Genomic DNA, 20,782 nt, shown 5'->3' with positions numbered 1-20,782 from the left:
CGTTGACCCCGCGCGGTGCCTGACGGGACACCGGCCGGCGGTGTGAGTACGGGCGGAGCCGCATCCCGGCGGCCCCCGCGCGCCCCGTCCTGGCGGCTCCCGAACGCAGGCACTTCCGGCAGCATCGGCTCTCGGGCGGAAGCGCCCGCGGCTGGCGGAAGGCTAGCGCGAGGGCTCTGCCGGCGAGGCCGGAAGCCCTTGTAGGCTGCGAGCACCGGCGGGAGGCGGGGCTGCGGGCCGCAGAGGACGCGGTGCGATACTTGCAGCTCCCTTGGCGGCGCCGAGGTCCTCCTCAGCCTCTCGGGCGGCCGGGGGCGGGGCGGCGGCGTCCTGAGCTCTGCTGACTGCTCTTCCCTCAGGTCTCGTCTGCCTTAGCGGTTCCGAAACTAGCCTGCGCGGTGTAGGGATGGACGAGGACAACCTGGAGACTGCCCTGCAGACCTACCGGGCTCAGCTCGGGCAGGTAGAGCTGGCTCTTGGTGCTGGCCTGGACGCCTCGGAACTGGCGGACCTGCGCCAGCTCCAGGGCGACCTGAAGGAACTGATTGAGCTCACCGAGGCCAGCCTGTTGTCGGTCAGGAAGAGCAAGCTGCTGGCTACAGTGGACCAGGAGCACCAAGCAGAGGAGGATGCTGAGTACTTGGCTTTCCAGAAGGCTGTGGCGGAGGAAGGGGAGGCGCCCGTCGCCCCCGGGGATGATTCGGAGACGGTCTCTGGGAGCGAGGTGCGGCCGGGACCCACCTCCCCTGCACAGGAGGAAGCCGTGGAGGATCCGGATCAGGAGGAGCTGAGCGGCGCTAAAGTGAATGCCCCTTACCACAGCGCGTGGGGCACGCTAGAGTATCACAACGCAATGGTTGTAGGCACTGAAGAGGCAGAGGATGGTTCGGCCTGCGTCCGCGTACTCTACCTGTACCCTACCCACAAATCCCTGAAGCCCTGCCCGTTCTTCCTGGAGGGAAAATGCCGCTTCAAGGAGAACTGCAGGTAAAGCCGTCTGCTACTAGCAATGAGGGGCACTCAAGCAGGACCACTACTGTGGCCTGCCGCCTTCACGACCTGTTCTCCACCCCGCAGAATTGATAGAAGGGCGAGCTTTAACAGAAGCGTTCCCTGTGTGTTTACTTACGTTTTCTTTCTTCCTCCTTTCTCTCTCTTTCTCTTCTTCTTTCCTCCCTTCCTTCTTCCCTCCCTCCCTTCCTTCCTTTCTATTTTTCTTTTTTTGGTACAGCTTTTCTCTGTGTAGTCCTGGCTGTCCTGGAGCTCACTCTGTAGACCAGGCTGGCCTCAAACTCAGATCTGCCTGTCTCTGCCTCCCAAGTGCTTGGGATTAAAGGCGTGTGCCACCACTTCTGGCTAAAATTTATTTTTGATTATGTGTATTTGTGTGGGTATGTGAACATGAGGACAGGTGCCAGAAGAAGGTGTTGAATGTTCTAGAGCTGGAGTTCCAGGTGGTCATGAGCTACCCAACATAGATCCTGGAAAACAAACTCAGGTCCTCTGCAAAAGCAGTATGCTCTTAACCACCAAGTCATTTCTGAAGCTCTATGTATTTATTTTTCTTTTTAGTTATGTGTATGTGTGTGTGTTTGTCAATAGGCATGTGTACTTGAATTCAGATGCCTGAGGAGGCTGAAAGAAGGAGTTGGATCTCCTGAAGCAGGAGTTACTGGCAGTGAACAACTTGGGTCTTCTCCTCAAAAACATTACATACTCTTAACCACTGAGCCATCTCTCCAACCTCCACAGACCACCTATGTTCCTTGGTTTGTGGTTCCCTCACATCACTTTAAGCTCTTACTTCCATGGTTATATCTATACTCTGCACATTTTATTTTTTTACTTTTTGTTTAAGATGGAATCTCATGTAGCTTAAGCTGGTCTTGAACTCCTTGTTCAAGCCAAGGATGACTTTGAATTCTTGAACTTCTTGCCTTCAACTCCTGCTTATACCCCCACCCACCCACCCAAGGACTAGGATTACAATTGCATGCTACCTAGCTTGGCTCTGCACATCTTTATGTTTTAGATCCCAGGAGACTTGGCATATCCCGTGCTCTCTCTCCTTCTCATGTCGATAGGTGCATAAGTGATCAATGTGCTCAATGGGTTTCTCCAAGAATACACATGTTCCTGTAACCAGGGGCTGCTTTATCTGCCATAGTTGTTTTGTGGGAAGCCCTGTGATGAGAGATTTAATACATCTGAGTGCGTTCTCTGATGGACGTATGCTCATTGCTCTGTGCAGGAACCCTATAGGTATGTGCACAGGCATATACCATATTGCTCATTTGTGGACAGCTTTTGAATGTAGGCTCTCTTCAACCATGTGGGTCCTGGGTATTGAATTTAGGTCTTCGGGCTTACTTGTCGAACTATCTTGTCAACCCCCACCCCATTTTATAGATGGAGAGACAGACACCAAGGCACTAAGTGATTGGTACAATGTTGCTGGCCCTGAGACCACTTCATTTGGAGCTGCTTTTAGTGCAGAACTAAAAAACTGTAAAAGATCTAACACCATCTTTACCACCATCCAAGACTAATGAGTTGTTTTCTTGAATTTGCTTTAGATTCTTAAAAATACATTTGAAAAAATTTTGAAGTATCTGTCTACCCCCAATTCCACCTATATTATCATAACTTTGGTATGTCTTTCCAGTGTATAATCTTCTCTGTAGACACATGTATTTGCAAATGGCATCTCAATAGTTGATCATTTTCACACATTTGCTAATATTAATCTCCATCTTCCTCCTCTCCTCTACAAAGTAAGTGAGAATTGTCCAGTCGCAAGTGAGAATAGAATGCAGACCTACCCTAAAATGGCACAAGTGGACTATTTACTGTGTGATGTAAAATAAATTCAGATATAGGAACTAGAGCATAGAGAACTGTTATAAAGTGAACCATAGCTGTCAAACTCAGATCACAGCTGTCATTTGCCAGCCACCCCAGATTCCTTAACAAACAAACTCAGGTTGTTTGTTTTTTGCCTTGTATCTCGGCCCCAAACAATCTCTCCAACAGACAAAACAACTTTTGGGGGAGGTGTGAGGGGTTTGTTGGTGTTTGGCTTTTTGTTGTTTTGTTTGTTTTTTGAGCCAGGGTTTCTCTATAGCCCTAGTTGTCCTGGAACTCCCTTTGTAGACAGGGCCTTGAACTCAGAGCTCCATCTGTTTCTGCCTCCTGAGTGCTGGGATTCAAAACTTTTATAACGAGTGCTTCTTGTGTTTCTGTAGCTTGTATCTCAGGTGTCACTGTGATGTAGACATCATAGTTCAGTACTGTCCATTTTCTAGCCCTGATTGTAGCTCCTCCAGGTCTTTCCTGCCCTTGCCCTGTCCTTATTGAAGAATCAGCCCGTTTGACTCATCAGTCAACATATATGCTAAAGGACCACACTTGTTGCTGTGGTTTCAGGGTATTAGCAACCAGATAACATCACTTGCTCAAACCCTGTTCCAATCCCACCAGTAAGACTAGGAGCAATTCATTTATCAGGAGGCAAGTTGTTTTTAAAGATTTTAAAGATTTGGGAGTCAGATGCTGGGGTGAAAACCTTGCTAGCTAAGAGAGGCAGAGAAAGCGCCCAGCTGCTTCCTCCTCTGTTGTCATCCCAGAAAGAGAGCTTTTCTCTCCTCATTCTCAAAAAACTGCAACTGGATCTCCCTCCCTTTTACTTCCAGTGCATCTCTCTCTCCCACCTCCTGGCTTACCTTACCCTCCACTCTCTATGATTACTTTGGTCAACTGGTTGATTGCTCTACCCCTTAACCTATGGAATGCTGTTTTTATTCTGTCCTATTTACAATAAACAGAGAGCTCTTGGATTAAGGGTATGTACTAGGGCCGAGCCACACCACAGCTAGAAGCTGTGAAGTCTCAGGGCTCAGTGTGATCAAATCCCACATTTCCCCCTTTTGTCTAAATAAAAAGGAAAGGTTTTAACACAGTAAAACTGTTTACACTCTTCCTGCCAGTCCTCTGAGGAGACAGCTGTCTCTCTTTCTTGCTCATATGTTTTCCCTCACTGTCTTGCCTTCCCCAATAAACTTTCCACATAAGTTTAAAAAAAAAAAAATGTTTACAATAATGAAGCTATTTCTGCCTAGCTTTCCACAGTGTCTAACTTCATTGTATTTGTCAGTTTTAGGATTAAGTATTTCTGAATTCAGGGTTCTGGAAAGTGTTGGTGTCAGTCTCACACGAAAACTCAGCAATTTGAATTTCCTGAGCAGTTTGTAGTCTGAAGCTGATCTTTGTATGGTGTGTGGCAGTTTAGTGGTGTTACTACAATCCAGGTGGATTCATTATTGCAGGGTTGTATTATCTTCTTGGAGACCTCAAAGGTGCCCATTGTTTGTGTAAGAACCTGGTGGCAGAAGAGGCTGGAGGTGGGTGCTGTCACTTAGCTTGTTGTGGTCTGTGGCTCCAAATCATCCCAAGTAGACACAAGAAGTTACAGCAAGGCAAGATTTAATGCAGAACAACACAAAAGAAGGGGGGAAGGAGAAGGGGCTGACCAATCAGGGCTATAGAACAAACTTGGGAGTTGAATTGTCACCCATGAGTTGAATCAAGTAAGCATAAAAATCATAAACATTTGTTGCCAAGTTACAAATAGCATTTTTCACCAGTCAGAATTTAGAGATTAGGGACTTCTTGAGTGTTCCATCCTTGTCAACCAGTATACAATGTAAGCCTGTCAGTCCAACAAATCAGATTCATTTGTTCTTTCTGTTGTTGGGAACAGCCCTAATGTTTTTAGAGAGCTGAAGTACATAACAACTATTTCATGTTCTGTAGGTTTTTGAAGTGTGTAAAGACCATCTATCTATTCAAAACATGTCTCTATTTGACTACCTAACATGACTGTAGTTTGTTATGGATGACTACTAACCTGTGTTTCTTTAATAACCTAGATAGCTTTCAAACACTAAAACTTTATATAATCTTAAAAATTAGCTGCAAAGGTATAATACCTTAGATAAGTAAAAGCTTATATGCAGTATAACAAAAATAACCTTAAATTTGTACCAATATACAAAAATCCATACCAATGTAAAATATTTGAGATTAGTGGTTGTTTATCCCATCATTTATATACTATATCTCCCTTTTTTCCTTCAGAAAAAAGATTTCTGAACTTAATCTCCTTTGTTTAGCTTTTTCCTTAACCATGACCAGTAATAATTTGTTTTTGTTTTGTTTTTTGTTTTTCAAGACAGGGATTCTCTATGGCTTTGGAGGATGTCCTAGAATTAGCACTTGTAGACTAGGCTGGTCTCAAACTCACAGAATCCACCTGCCTCTGCCTCCCGAGTGTTGGGATTAAAGGCGTGCGCCACCACCTTTGTAACCAAACCTCCTAAGTGATGATGACAAACATCCCATAACCCACCAAATAACCAAAGGCCACCTACCCACCCACCTCACCTCTTGGGAATGTGGGTGTTTTATTCTCTAGACTGTTCCCTGTTGTCTGGGTGTGCTGGCTATTTTAGGGGGCCCTGGGAAAATTGGGTTAATGGTCAAATCCTGGGAGTAACATTTGTTGTCCAGTCTTTTTGTAATGAGAAAGCATAAGACTTATCTGCAGTCCTGGCTAGAATAGTCTGTGAGGCTGAACCATCTCAGCCAGGAGCCTTGAAGCTGTTCTGGATGCAGAACTCTGAGGAGACTGCAACAGAGGCATCTGAGAGGCTGGGTCACCTGACCCACCCATTTTCCTTGCTCTGAAAACACATAAACTTTCAAAAGTAACATACGCATCTGCATTAACACAAGTATGAAACGTGGGGTGTGCACAGGTCAGTTAAAAGGTATTTTATTCTGTGTTTGAGCAGGTAAACTATACGTTAACTGTGTATTTGTTTTTCTAAGTTTATTTCTTTATGTCTACAGCCATGATTTTCAGGGGATCTCCCCTGATCAAATTTGACCTCTATCAACCTTGAATGAATCCACAGCCTTTTATTTTTTGTGGAAATAAAAGCATAATCTCTTCCCTGATACTGAAGTTAAGGCATTTTTAGAAATTTATAGGTTGGTTTAATTTAGCAGTTTCCATAATCTGATACCTCTCAGCAGCTGTGTTTGCTCATTAGCGATCAAAAAATTTAAAGTCAAAAGACACCATATAGGATCCAGACTATGTATTTTACATCTTTATGTGGCTTATCCTTTTTATTTTACTCTCTCTAAAGACTTTAATCTTTTTTCGTTTTTTAAGCCTATGCACATTTTTTTTTTTTTTTAACACACTGTAAGCTGATTAGAGGTTTTCTGTGTCTAGACCTGACTTTACTAAGCATCTGCAGTATTTTCTGATGGAGTGAGACAAATCTTAAACTGCTGTGCCAGGCACCACACAGCTCAGTTTAGCCCATGGCTCTAGCCTATAGGGAGCAGCCAGTAACCACATCTCTGTACCCTGCGCACCAGCCCACCTGAGAGACTCCAGGACTAGAAAGCCATATCCAGCTCCTTGTCCAAAAATTTCTTAGCTTTCTCCAGCCCCCACAGTGGACACCATATGTATTCAGGCTTTTTTGTTTTGTTTTTTCAAGACAGGGTTTCTCTGTGTAGCCTTGGAGCCTGTCCTGGAACTCACTTTGTAGACCAGGTTGGCCTGGAACTCACAGAGATCTGCCTGATTCTGCCTCCCAAGTGCTGGGATTAAAGGCGTGCGCCACCACCACCTTGTCCTCGGTTTTTTTGTTTTGTTTTTAGCCGCCAGCTCAGAAAAAAATGGCATGGAAACATATAACTAATTATGAAGCTCCGCCAATAGCGTAGGCTTGTTTCTAACTAGCTCTTATTATTTGAATTTTCCCATGTCTTTAATCTACATTCTTTTACATGGCTTGGTTACTTTTACTCTGTATTGCCTATGGTACTTCCTTTGCATCTCGGCATTTCTGCCCTTCTTCCCAGCAATCTTTGTGCCTGAAAATCCTGTATAGCTATTGGCCATTCAGTTTTTTATTAAACCAATCATAGTGACACATCTTCACAGTGTACAAAAAGATTATTATACAACATTCAGGTTAAATCTTTGCTAAGGCAAAATGTTTTTTGGCAATAGAAAATATCTTTCAAAATATTTCTTTAATTTTGAAACTAAATATACCTTAGTATGTGTAGATAAATATACCTATATTCTTTTTATATATAAATTCAAGGTTAAAGTGTATTCATTTTTAGATATCAAAGGACATTTACTTTGAATTTAAGACTGTCTTCTAGTAATAATCTATAAATATGGTATGCGATTCTTTTAGTATGCAAATATACCAATTAGGAGCTATATATGGGTATTGTCCTTGTTCACTGTAACTCTAGAATTTAGAAAACTAACTTAAAGAGGTCTGCCAAAGCCAGGCACTGGTGCTGCACGCCTTTAATCCCAGCACTTGTGGGGCAGAGGCAGGCAGATCTTTGTGAGTTTGAGACCAGCCTGGTCGACAAGAGTGAATGCCGGGGCAGACTCCAAAGCTACAGAGAAAAACCAAAAAGGGAGAGAGATTAAAGTCATGGACTGTCAACAACCTACTCAAATATTTTATTTTAGCAACAAATCATTCCAACTCTCAGAAATTTAGAAAACAAATTTGAACTTTAGTAACACTTTAAATTTATTTAAAACATCTTAAATCTCTTAACTGTGTTTTTAATACCAAACAGCAAAAAATATTATTTATTTAGGAAGAAGATTAAGAGTTGATGTCCAAGATGGTATGGGCTACATGGCAATGTACAGTCTAACATTCTAACATAGAATTAAGACATGTGGGTTAAGAAAATCTATTTTTTTTTCTTTCATACCAGTAAGGCAAATATGCCTTTGGTAAATTATCTTTCAAAAAAAATTTTTTTAAAATTCTTTCATACCTAATCAAATGAAAGGTATGTTAGTCTTTATAAATTAGTCTGGACTGAATGACCAAGCTGCCGGATGAACTTTCACCTCTCCTATTCAGAAGGTCTCACCTGTCCAAATCTAATCTTTATGAATCTCAATGGTATCCACAGTTTTTCTTCTTATGTGGAAACAAAGGTAAAACCTCTTCCCCAATGTGACATATAGCCCGGTATACATTCTGAGGTCAACACATCTTTACAATATCAGGATATAATTCTGCAGGGTTTTTCTACTATCCAATGTCTCTCCACAGCTGCTGTTCCTTTTTTTTTTGCCAGGTGGTGGTGGTGCACACTTTTAATCCCAGCGCTTGGGAGGCAGAGGCAGGTGGATCTCTGTGAGTTTGAGGCCAGCCTGGTCTACAAGAGCTAATTTCAGGACAGCTTCCAAAGCCACAGAGAAACCCTGTCTCCAAAACAAAAACAAAAAAAAAGTAGTCTTTTAAATCAATCATTATAATAGACCATCCCTTAGATAATAAGTCTGAGAAATTCCAGGCTGTAAGGAGCTCATTAGCTAAATCACCTTGTTTATAGCTCTTAAATCTGCTAACAGTCTCCGTTTTCGAGACTTCTTTTTACTGACAAATGTAGAATTCCCAGGACCCATCAGTTCTTCAATGTTGGGTGTTTAGTTGCTCCTGTACCAGCTGCTCTAACCCTGTTTTCTCTCTGGTGTCAAAGCTGCCCACCCACACAGGTTTGTCCGTTAACCATTTTAAAGGCAGGGCTGTTGGTATCTTTGAAAGACAAACAGCTGTTGTGTTCTGTTTATACCTTTTTTTTTTTTTTTTTAAGATTTTATTTATTTATTATGTACACAGTTGTCTGCATGCATGCTTGCACACCAGAAGAGGGCATGTGGTTGCTGGGAATTAAACTCAGGTCCTCTGGAAGAACAGCCAGTGCTCTTAATCTCTGAGTCATCTCTCCAGGCCCCTGCTTGTACCTTCTAATATTTCTCTCAAAAGCATTCTTTATTTTATGGTTTGTTTCTGAGATTGGAGAAATGTTGTCTGTGTTTTTCATTGTTGCAGCAAATCATGTCCCATAAATTCATGGCTATATTAGCCACATATGGCATTAATTTTCCTATTTGTTCTTCTGGACCTATACATTCATCCATCTTGCGCTTTGTTTTATCTGAGGTAAAGTTCCAATCCCTAGAAGCTGAATATTTACCACATAAAGAGGCCAATCTAGATGCCACGATTTTGGTGAAAGTATTGTTACATCTGCCCCTGTGTCTAGCAAACTTACAGTTGCATGGCCTTTTTTTTTTTTTTTTTTTTTTTTGTATTTTTACCTTTGGTCTCTGATCATCAGTTTGCCAAAATATTTGTTTTGTCCTTAATTTTTTGTTTTATCTACTAAAGTTGTTCTATCCTTAATCACTCCCAGAGAGCACTGTAGGTTTTTAACAACAGGCATTAAGTCCTTTAATTGCTCTGTGGATGAGTTTCTCTGAAGCTGATAGGGAATGATTGAATTGAATTTGATATGGGGGCCTTCAGGAGGCCCTTAGTGTTACCTTGCCTATCCCTTGTTGATTTGCATTTATTAGTCTAATGCTGGCCCTTGCCATACCTTCTGCATTCTCCAAAAAAAACTAGGGCCTTTTGTTTGGATTATCTCTAGAAAAAACATTGTTTCTAAGAACAATTACCTACAATCCCCTTTCAAATGACCTTGCTTGCCACAGTTAAAACAATGGACATTTTGGGTTTTCTTAACTTTTAGAAGTCACTTCTATCATAGTAGCATCATAAATTTTAGATTCAATATCAGCTGTACTTTTTTTTAATGATTTATTTATTATATATATGTAGTATTCTACCTGCATGTATGTCTGCATGCCAGAAGAGGGCACCAGATCTCATTACAGGTAATTGTGATCTACCATTTGGTTGTTGGGAATTGAACTAGGGAACCTCTAAAAAAGCATCCAGTGTTTTTAACCTCTGAGCCATCTCTCAAGCCCTTAGCTGTATTTCTAGTCCATTTATTTATTGGTGCTGATCTTGCCTTTAAAGGCCTAATCACCCGTTTGTATTCTGAATCAGCATTTTCAAAAGCCAAAGAGTCGATTAATATTTGTCTGATTTCTCGATCTGATAGTATTCTATTTACAGCTGAAGTCAGTCTTTGCAAAAAGTCAGTGCAAAAAAGCTTCTTTTGGACCTTGTATAATTTTAGTAAATGACTCAGACCTCTTTTCCTGAATCTTCAACCTTGTCCCAAGCATTTAAAGCTGCTAAATAACATAGTGCCAGGGTGTGGTCATCAAATTTAAGTTGCCTTTCTAATTTAGCATTGGCCTTCAGCTAGCAGCTGATCTTGGGAATGGCAGTACCTCTAGCCCTATATCATTGTTCTTTGGCCCTAGCTTCCTCTTCCTACCGTGTTGGCCTTTTAACTGAGGACCAGCTTCCAGTAAGGTTGCTGCCTAATCTTTCAAGTCGTGGGGGATAATTCTGTTCTGAGTTGCCCATGCATTTTAACAGCTGCTTCACACAGGGTGAATACATACAATATTAAATGGCTGCTTCTTTAAGTCTTCTCAAATCTCATATTTCTATAGGATTGCATTTAACTGCTGGATATCCTTGGGGTTCCTTTAGTCTCCGTGTAGTTCTTGTGTCGTTACTGGATAAACTAAAGTTGGTTTCTAATAACCTGACCCTCTTCATTACATCTTGTGCTGACACTGTCGGTTGTTGACTAAGTTCCTCTGTCTATGTCTGAGTATTTTTCTTATTTTCATTTAAGTCTTTCTAATGCTTGTATCTTTCAACTTTTCATGTTTGGCACAAAAAACCACTATAGCTATTAAGAATATAATCAGTTTTATGTCAATCTCAGTTTTTTCTTATTTTCATTTAAGTCTTTCTAATGCTTGTATCTTTCAACTTTTCATGTTTGGCACAAAAAAACCACTATAGCTATTAAGAATATAATCAGTTTTATGTCAATCTCAGTTAAGTCGTTTATCTTTTCATTTTCTGCTTCTATTTTCAAGCATCTAAAATAGAACTGTACAGGGTCCTAACACCTGCATCATATTTCCCTTCCTTAACGTGGGAAAAATTTTTCCTTTTAATATTACTTAACTCTTTCCTTAAGGACTTCCCAGGTGTCTTACCAAATCTGAAGACGTCTCATCACTCCTTATTCTATTCGACACTGGTGTAATTTCCCTGTCTGTGGTCATGCCACTAATTGGAGCTTTGTAGACCATGCTGGCCTCAAACGTAACCAGATAAGTGTACCTCTGCCTCCCAAGTGCTGGGATTTAAGGCGTGTGTCACTGCTTTCTTCTAAAATGGATCTTTTCTAATCCTCATTGAGCTTCAAATTGCCCCCAGTTTTGGCCTGTGGGGTCTCTTCATTTTGACTTTCCTGTCCTGATCTGAGCCAGCTAACACTGGCTGCCTCCTTACTGTCTGGGTCACATAACTTCCTGCCCAAATGTGTTCTCTGCTTTCCGTTCACATAAGGGTTGTTTAAGACTCCCAGTACAGGTGCCACCTTGCTGATTATCATTGACAAGGCATTGTTTTGAGATCCTTTCTAGGGCAGAAATAGCAAATGCTGGTGACATATATATTTATGTGAACATAACATATATAACGTACATATAAAATCATACACCTGTAATTTTTTTGGTTTTTGGTTTTTTTTTTGTTTTGTTTTTTGTTTTTGTTTTTTTCCTGAGACAAGGGTTTCTCTGTAGCTTTGGAGGCTGTCCTGGAACTAGCTCTTGTAGACAGGCTGGTCTCGAACTCACAGAGATCTGCCTGCCTCTGCCGCCCAAGTGCTGGGATTAAAGATGTTCCACCAACGCCCAGCAAGCAACACCTGTATTTGTAATGTCTACTGTGTTCTTAAGCACCTTCACCTAGATCACATGTTTTCTTTTCTGGATCTGGTTCTTAAGGGCACAGGAGTGTGTGTATATATATCTGTGTCTGTGTCTGCACATGTATGTGCCAGTGCCTGCAGAGGCCAGAAGAAGGCACTGGGAACTCAGAAATTGGAGTTACAGGCTGTTGTGAGAGGCCTAATGTGGGTGCTGAGAACCAAACTTGGGTCCTCTACAAGAATAGTAAGTGCTCTTAACTGCTGAGTCATCTCTCTAGCCACTTCCCCTCCGCCATTGCTTTGTCTCATCCCTCTGTACATACATGACCCTCAGAATTAAACACATAAACACCAGTGATGGTGACTGATGACTGTCAGAAGTATTTTTATAACCCACATTCCCCTAACAGTGTAATTATATAAATGTATGAAATTCTCAATTTTTTAAAAGAAAAAATTATTTGCTCACATTTCTCTATTTCTTTAAATGTTAGTAGTGTAGGGGCTAGAGAATGGCTCCATGGTTGAGTGCCCACTGCTCTTGCAGAGAACCTTTTTCTGTTCCTAGCATGCACTTTGGGTGGCTCAACCAACTGCAGCTCTAGCTTCAGAGGATCCTATACCCTCTTCTGGCCTCCACAGGTACCTTTACTTACATGTACACATTTCCCCACACAGACAAGCACATACACACATAATTAAAAATAAAACAAACATTCAAATATAGTAGTTTTTCACAGTACATCTTTTTTTTCTTTCCTTTTTTTTTTTTTTAAGACAGGGTCTCTCTGCGTAACAGCTCTGGCTGTCCTGGAACTCACTTCATAGACCAGGCTGGCCTCGAACTCACAGAGATAGATCCACCTGCTCCTGCCTCCCGAGTGCTGGAAGTAAAGATCTGTGCCACCACCACCCAGCTTCACAATACATCTTAATGTGGATTGGTTTAAGATGAGCCTCTCAGAAGTATGCTCTTCTAGTAGATAGTTTCAAATACTTTTGGGGGGGTGGGGGACAGCATCTTACATAGTTTAGGCCATCTCAAAGTTGTCATTTTATCCTTAAAAATATAGGTTATAATAGTAGAGAAATTTTTCACAATGCTTGTTTTCCATTATTTTGAAAAACAGCCATCTCCTGAGTTTGAAGAGCCATCTCATTACAGCTTGTAATTATAAATGGTGTGAGTCACCACACGGTTGCTGGGAAATGAACTCAGGACCTCTGAAAGAGCAGCCGTTAACCTCTGAGCCATCTCTAGCCCCTAATCCATACCTTTTAGTGTTTAACCCATTTGCATTTAAAGTAGTGACTATTGAGGAAAGATATTTGTTTTCTGTGTATCTTACATCTTTTTGTTTGTCATTTGTTTTATTGTTTTCTTTTTCTCTTACCAGATCACTTTTCTGCATACTTTTTATTTTCTTTTTTATTATTTAACTTACTTTTATGTGTATAGGCATTTTGCATGCATGTGTATCTGTGTGCCACTGGTGTGCCCATGGAGGCCACAAGAGGGCATCAGCCCCTTGGAACTAGAGTTACAGACAATTGTGAGCTGCTATATGGTTGCTGGGAATTGAATCCAGGTCCTCTGCAAGAGCAGCTAGTACTCTTGACTGCTGAGCCATCTCTCCAGCCCTTTTATTTCCTTAATAGTTATTCTAGTATGTGGTTAATGTCTTAAAGTTTGAATCACTACCAATTTAGTCTTTTTTTTTTTTTTTTTTTTTTTAATCTGTTCTTGATGCAGGACCTTTCCAAAAGCCACCCCTATTCCTTAGAGGATGGCTGAGTCCACACTGGGGAGGTGACAGTATTGCTTCTGTGTAAATTGTGTACTGCAAAAAAATTTTTTAATCTTTTACCTTAATACTTGTTTTTTTGTTTTGTTTTGGTTTTATTTTTGAATGGTCAGCCATCATGACCCTTCTTCCCCCTCTCCTCCCCGCCCCCCCCCCCTGAACTTGATGTATGAAGACGTTGTCTCCCTAGGAGTGAGTTGAGACAGCCAGGGCTTCCCTGTGCACTGACTTGAGGCCAGTTTAATAAAGTGCACACCTTACAAATAAACAAAATCTGATCTTGTATAGACTCATCTGTGTATTATTACTATTAAAAGTTGCATCCTGGGACTGGGATATAGCATAATTGGTAGAGTGCTTCCTTAGCATGCATGAAAGCCAGGGTTCTATTCCTAGGGCTGTATAAACCTGGTGTGATGGCACATGCCTATAATCCCTACACATATGTCAGAGTCCAGAAGAGGGCATCAGGTGTCTTCTATCAGTCTGCCTATTCCCTTTGAGTCAGGGTCCCTTCCTGAACCCAGAGCTTATATGTTGTGACCCAGATAGGCCAGCAAGCCCCATTGATCTTCCTGTCTCTGTTCCCCTTGGAACTAGAATTGCATGTGGATGTCAGCTTGTTACATGGGTGCTGGGATCCAAACTCTAGTCTTTGTGCTCATGTAGCAAGTGTTCTCAACCACTGAAATATCTAAATAATATTCTGCTGCTATCTCTCTATTCTTCAGGAACGCCAATTGTGTGCATGTTGGTTTACATGATACTTGTTGATGTACCCGTAAGTCCCCTGAGCTCTGTTCCCCTTTCTTTATCTTTACTTTCTAGTCTTCATGTTAGATATATACTGTAGCCTTGTCTTCAAGTTCAGTTTCTATTGCAGGATATTTGATCACACTGTGAACTCTGAGATTGCATTAGTTGCTGGAAAAAACCTGTTTCTAGTTGTGTGGCTCAGCCCTAGCACACACCCTTAATCCAAGAACTTTCTGCTTCAATATTGTAAATGGGATTAAACAAAGTCAACCGTAGGTCGAGAGGTGGAGCAGGCAACCATTTGACAGGAAGCGGACATAGGATTATTAAGAAAAAACCACAGAGAGTAAGAGGGAGTCAGGAGGATAGATTAGATGCCCAAGAAGTAGAAGGGAGGAACATTTTAGTTTGAGGAGGTTTTTGAGACTGCGCAGGAGAAGGAGGCGACTTCTGGGATGTCAGCGAAGGAGAAAGGTCAGTTGGGAGCTGTCTCTGATCTAGAGGCGTTGACCCCAACATCTATCTGGCTCCCAAGTCTTTTTGGTAAAATCCAATGAGTGAGATTTTATTAAAACAAGTTTCTTCTGACAGTTCAACTCTTTTTCATTTCAGTTAGTATACTTTTTCACAACCAGGATTTCTATTTAATTCCTTTTTATAATTTCTTTCACTGGGATGGGAGATACTGAGGGTTGAATTCAGAGTCTGTGCATGCTAGGCAAATGCTGTGCCACTGAGCTATTCCAGCCCCATATCATAAATAATTTATAATGGTTTTAGACAGCCTCCCTCCCCCACATACACACACACACACACACACACACACACACACACACACACACACACACACTCCATGTTGGCTCAAACACCACAAATGCTTAACAAGTGTTTCTACTCTTAAATTACATCCATCCATGGTTTCTAATGATAAGTTACTGTCAAATTGTTACTTCCTTATATGTGAAGAATAACCCCCCCTCCCTCTTGCTATTTTTAAGGTTCTTGCTATTTTTGATGTTTTCTGTCTTTGGCTTTCCTTACCAATTTATGACTTGTTTAGATGTGATTTTTGTAAGAATGGACCCCATTTGCATGCTTAGTTCTCAGTTGATGAACTATTTGGAAAGGATTAGATGTGGCCTTGTTGGAGACTTGTCCCTTTGGGTGAATCTTGAGATTTCAAAAGCCAGGTCCTTCCTCCCTCCCTCCCTCCCTCCCTCCCTCCCTCCCTCCCTCTCTCTCTCTCTCTCTCTCTCTTCCCCTCCCTCCCCCTCCCTCCCCCCCCTCTGTGTCTGTCTGTCTGTCTCTGTCTTCCTGCCTGCCTCCCTGCTTATGGATCAGGATGTAAGGCTCTCAATTACTGCTTTAGGGCCATGCCTGTCTTTTTTCTGCCATGATGATAATGGACTAACCTTCTGACACTGTAAGCACATCCCCAATTAAATGCTTTCTTTTTTTTTTAAGAGTTGTTTTTGGTCATGGTGTCTCTTCACAGCAATAGAACAGTAGCCAACACAGTAAGTTTCTTGAATTTGTAGACTTGTGTTTTGTTTTACCAAATACCAGTGGGTTTGTTTAGTTGGTTGGTTGGTTTGGTTTTTCAAGAAAGGGTTTCTCTATGTAGCCCCAGATGTCCTGGAACTCACACTGTAGTCTTGAACTCAAAGATCCACCTGCCTCTGCCTCCTAGTGCTGAGATTAAAGGTATGTGCCACTTATGGATCTGCTTTGAAGTCTGCTAAACTTAACCTCTGGACCAACTCTAGTTCCAGAGACTCCAATACCCTCTTCTGGTCTCCAAGGCCACTGCACACATGTGGTATACATGGAGAGAAGCAGCCACATGTACATAAATTAAAATTAAGTAAAACTTTAAAAATGAAGGATAAATTTTTGTAGCTAAATCTTTGCAAACACTATTACTTCCTCAAAATCCTTTCTTACAAGCACTTAATGGATTTAAAAAAAAAAAAAAAAAAAAAAAAAAAAGTATACTTCTGGAACATCTATTCCAAATAATCCAAAATCTGAAATGTCCAAAGTCTAAAACTTTTTTTTTCTTTTAATTTTGTGTGTGCAAGCAAAGGAGGGCATTGAGTATCCTCTCTCACTTCTTATTCTCCTGAGACATGGTCTTTCAGCCAGGAACGCTCAGGTTTTTGGATAGCAAGTCCCAGCAATCCTCCTGTCTCTGTCTTCTGCCAAGCAACTGGGTTCTAGGCATTCAGGTCCACATCCACTTTTTTATGTGGACACTAGGGCTTTAAACTTGAGTCCTCACACTCACACAGTGAGTACTCTTACCCACTGAGCCAGCATCCTCGCCCCTTCAGATCCAAAGCTTCTTGCACACTGATATAATACTACTAATATTTTTTAAAAAATAGAAATTGGAAACACTTCTGATCCTAAGCATGTTTTGTTGTTGTTTTTCTTGTTATTGTTGTTTTTTTATGTGTATGAATGTTTTGCCTGCTCGAATGTCTATGAACCACATGCATGCCTGGTAACTGCAAAGGCCCAAAGAGGGTATCAGATCATCTGGAATTGGAATTACCGATGGCTATGAGGCACCATGTGGGTGCTAGGAATTGAACCCGAGTCCTCTGTAAGACCAGCTGGTGTTCTTAATTGTTGAGCCATTTCTTCAGTCCCCTTTAAAAATACTTATTTCATATGGAGGCATGCAAGTACCACTGTGAGAGCATGGAATCAGAGGACAGCTCGTGGGAATCCAATCTTTCCTTCTATCATCTGAGTCCCAGGGATCAAACTCAGAATAAACCCTTTGAACATGTCCTTTTGGGTCCCAGTTCTCAGTTGAACAGGACTTTGTAGCCAGTCTTTACTGTACTTTGTCAGCACAGTTTTAAGCTGTTGATGCCATTTAGCTGTGTGTCTAAGATAGTTGGTGTGAGAAGGCACTTCCTGGAATCCTGGCCGAGCATGTGGTTGCAGAGGCTGTAGGAGTGAGCTATGGCAAGTTCTGACCTTTTCTCTGTTCCATCTCCCTCTTTTTTCCTGCCCACCCATTACTGCTCATGAAGAACCCCCGAGCTATCCTGGAGTGAATCCCCTCAGCTGTTCTTTCAGAGTTAAAACAACTTCCTGTCTGAAATGATGTAGTGGTAGTTGGTGGCTAGCTTTTTTCATGCCTTTATTTGGCAAAGTTCATGATTGCAATCTTCTGTGTCTCCACATTTCCTCTTTATTTTCTGTCAGGTTTGGTTTTGGTTTTAATTTTACAGGTGCACTGATACATAAGAGACACGGCACCATTGTTGTAACTAAGTCTTGTAGTTTGTATTTCAGTTTTTGAGAAAGGATCTCTCCATGTAGCCCAGGGTGGTCTCAAACTCATGACTACCCTGCCTTGGGCTTCCAAGTGCCCATGCCCAGAGAGGACTCATTGTTTCCCAATTCCTAACAAACACATCTGCCTTGAATATTAGTGTCGAGAGCATCGTGTTTGGTGAGCTGTGAACTATAGTCACAATGCTGTCTGCCACAGTATCACCCTAACCTAGAAAGCTGATAGAAACACAAGCCATCTCCCCAAAGTAGCCCTGTGTGTCCTAAGAGAGAAAATTCCAGTGTGTATTTTAGAGTATATGTATGTATGTGGGTATATTCTATGCATTTATATGCATGTGTACATGTGTGTTTAGTGTGCATAGTTATATGGTAGTATGTGCATGCATGTATGTGACAGATATTGTATATATGGATATGTAGGTATATATGTGCATAAATATGTGTGTGTATATGCATGAGAGAGTATGTGAGTGGGAGTATATGAACATGTATGTATGTATATGAGAGAGAAGTAACTCCATAGGTATGAAAGTGTAGATGTTTTTGCTGGTGTGCCTATCTTGGCTTCTTGAATTCCACTCCATTATAGGCAGTGCCCTGTTGATGGTCTTTGTGATTCTGGGCTTACTTGCTCCTAGAGGGCCATGTCTAAGCCACTGTTTTCTGTGTTTACATGTACAGGTTTTCCCATGGGCAGGTGGTCTCTGTGGATGAGTTGCGTCCTTTCCAGGATCCAGACTTGAGCTTACTGCAGACTGGCTCTGCATGTCTGGCCAAGCACCAGGATGGCCTTTGGCACCCAGCACGGATCACTGGTGAGACTGCCCACAAGGACTTACCTGATGGGACCCTTTTTGAAACTCTTTTTCTTATAGCCATTCTCTACCTCCTCTGGGTTGGGCTTTGACTTCGTCTAGGCCCAAGAGGAACAAGTCTGTCTTTGTCCCAAGCCCCTTCCCTTCCTGTCTCTCCCTTTGCTCCTAACTGGTTGCCCAACCTGTAAAGTTGTTAACCTACAGCCTGTCTCTATCACCTTAGATGTGGACAATGGCTACTATACTGTTAAGTTTGACTCACTGCTGCTGAAGGAGGCTGTGGTAGAGGGGGACAGTATCCTGCCTCCCCTGCGCACCGAGGCTACAGAGTCATCTGACTCAGACAGTGGTGATGCAGCTGACTCCAGCTATGCCAGAGGTATGGCAGGGACCAGTGCCCAGAAGCCAGGATGGTGAGGGAATAGCTTAGACAGACAGGCATCCAGTATTTTAGCATAGTAATCACAGGAGAGGGCCTGAGGAACCAGAGAGTGTGTGATAGCCCCGGGTAAGACTCGAGACCTAGCTTTTGCCTTTAAGAAACAGATATAACAATCAGTCAGAACTCCCTGAAGCAAGATGACACCACACTGCCAGAGAGAAGGGAATGTTGGTGCTAGATCTGCCAAAGAGTCACACTGAATGTAGAGTTTTGGAAAGGGTGGCTTCCCAGATCTAGAGCTTGGGTGCCTGGTAGATAGCGCAGACGAGATCTTGGCAGATGGAAAATGTGTCTAGGTAAAGTAGAGAGTCCAGGAAATGAAACTAGGTAATATATAATCCTCGGAGAGATTGGTTAGAAAGAAGATAGGAAGGTGTCTCAGGGACCTGCGATGTGAATTGGTAGTTTTTGAGCTCCTATCCCTGGGGGCATATATATAGTAAGCTGAAGCAGTGAAGTTGGTTACAGTACAGCTATCTCTCAAGGCAGAGTTGCCAGGAGTGCCCACAGCATTCTTGGGGGGACCTGAGGGGACCAGAATTCCAGGAGATGAGGCCCTACCTAGGAACTGAGTTCTTAGGTAGCATTAGCTAGAACCCACTACTTGGAGTCCCCTTGTTTCCTGCAGTGGTGGAACCAAACGCCGAGAACACTGGGACCTGCAGTTCTGCCTTCGCTGGTTGGGAGGTGCACACACGGGGCATTGGCTCCAAACTCCTCCTCAAGATGGGCTATGAGTTTGGCAAGGGTGAGCGAGTGCTGCCCCGAGATGGGAGGGCTGCCCCAACATAGCCCACGAGTCTGGCAGATATAGCACAAGGCCCTGTCTTTCCCAGGTCTGGGGCGGCATGCAGAGGGCCGAGTGGAGCCCATCCATGCCGTAGTGTTGCCTAGAGGGAAATCACTGGACCAGTGCACAGAGATACTACAGAAGAAGGCAAAGGGAGGCCAGGCTGGGACCAATAGGCCTCCAAGATGTCGGAGGAGTGGTGGTAGACCCGAGGGCCGCCCACCCCCTCGGAATGTGTTTGACTTTCTCAATGAAAAACTGCAAAGCCAGGCATCTGGGACTCCAGATGCTGGGGTGGACACTCCAGGGAAAAGGAACAAGGACATGTATCATGCCAGCAAAAGTGCCAAACAGGCTCTGAGTCTGCAGCTCTTCCAGACTGAGGAGAAGATTGAGCGGACCCAACGGGACATCCGGGGCATCCAGGAGGCCCTAACCCGGAATGCTGGCCGGTATGTGTGGGGTCCAGCTGAGGCAGAGTGTGGGCTCCAGTGGCTATCCCCGCAGGATACCTGCTAAAGGTCACCTGATCTCAGTCAGGTCACCTGAGTCTGAGGTGGTCTGAATATTGGAGAATGGGCATTGGGCCACAGCAGCTAGGGGCCTGGTAGTGGGAGCCAGAGATAATGCTGACCAGCAGGCTCTCCCTAGGCACAGCATGGCAACAGCCCATCTTCAGGAGAAGCTGGAGGGAGCCCAGCGGAAGCTGGGTCAGCTGCGTGCTCAGGAAGCTGGCCTACAGAGGGAGCAGCGGAAGGCAGACACCCACAGGAAGATGACGGAGTTCTAGCAGCCCTGCCTGTGTTGTGGACAGAGCCCTGGAACCAACTCCAAACTGCCTTGGCACAGAGACAGCTGTCACCCTGACACCTAAACAGCACATGGAAGAGGGGCCAGCCCATTCCTAGGCTGTCCCTTATTGAGCCTTGTCAGCCTAAAGTGTATGAGTGCTACTGAGCACGCATGGGGCGTCAGGGTTGGTGTTTGAACGCTTTCTTGCCCATCTACTGGTGTCTTGGGTTATCTCCTTAGAGAGGACATTAAAATGGTTTCATCATTTCTCTCACTG

The 20,782-nt window shown here is 43.0% G+C and overlaps 1 protein-coding gene across 1 annotated transcript; it reads left to right on the top strand.

Moving 5' to 3' along the window:
• Window positions 1-125: 125 nt before the first annotated feature.
• Window positions 126-20,779, top strand: Zgpat (zinc finger CCCH-type and G-patch domain containing). The gene is made up of 6 exons (XM_051184402.1): window positions 126-987; window positions 18,348-18,481; window positions 18,705-18,860; window positions 19,552-19,671; window positions 19,760-20,165; window positions 20,365-20,779. The coding sequence occupies exons 1-6, from the start codon at window positions 407-409 to the stop codon at window positions 20,501-20,503; spliced, it is 1,536 nt and encodes a 511-aa protein (XP_051040359.1). The 5' UTR covers window positions 126-406; the 3' UTR covers window positions 20,504-20,779.
• The last annotated feature ends 3 nt before the right edge of the window (window positions 20,780-20,782 follow it).

The sequence above is a fragment of the Phodopus roborovskii genome, unplaced genomic scaffold, assembly GCF_943737965.1.
Source record: "Phodopus roborovskii unplaced genomic scaffold, PHOROB, whole genome shotgun sequence".
In the NCBI taxonomy this organism is placed as follows: Eukaryota; Metazoa; Chordata; class Mammalia; order Rodentia; family Cricetidae; genus Phodopus; species Phodopus roborovskii.
Note: the sequence above shows the minus strand (reverse complement) of the source record. Positions and strands in the feature narration are given on the sequence as shown.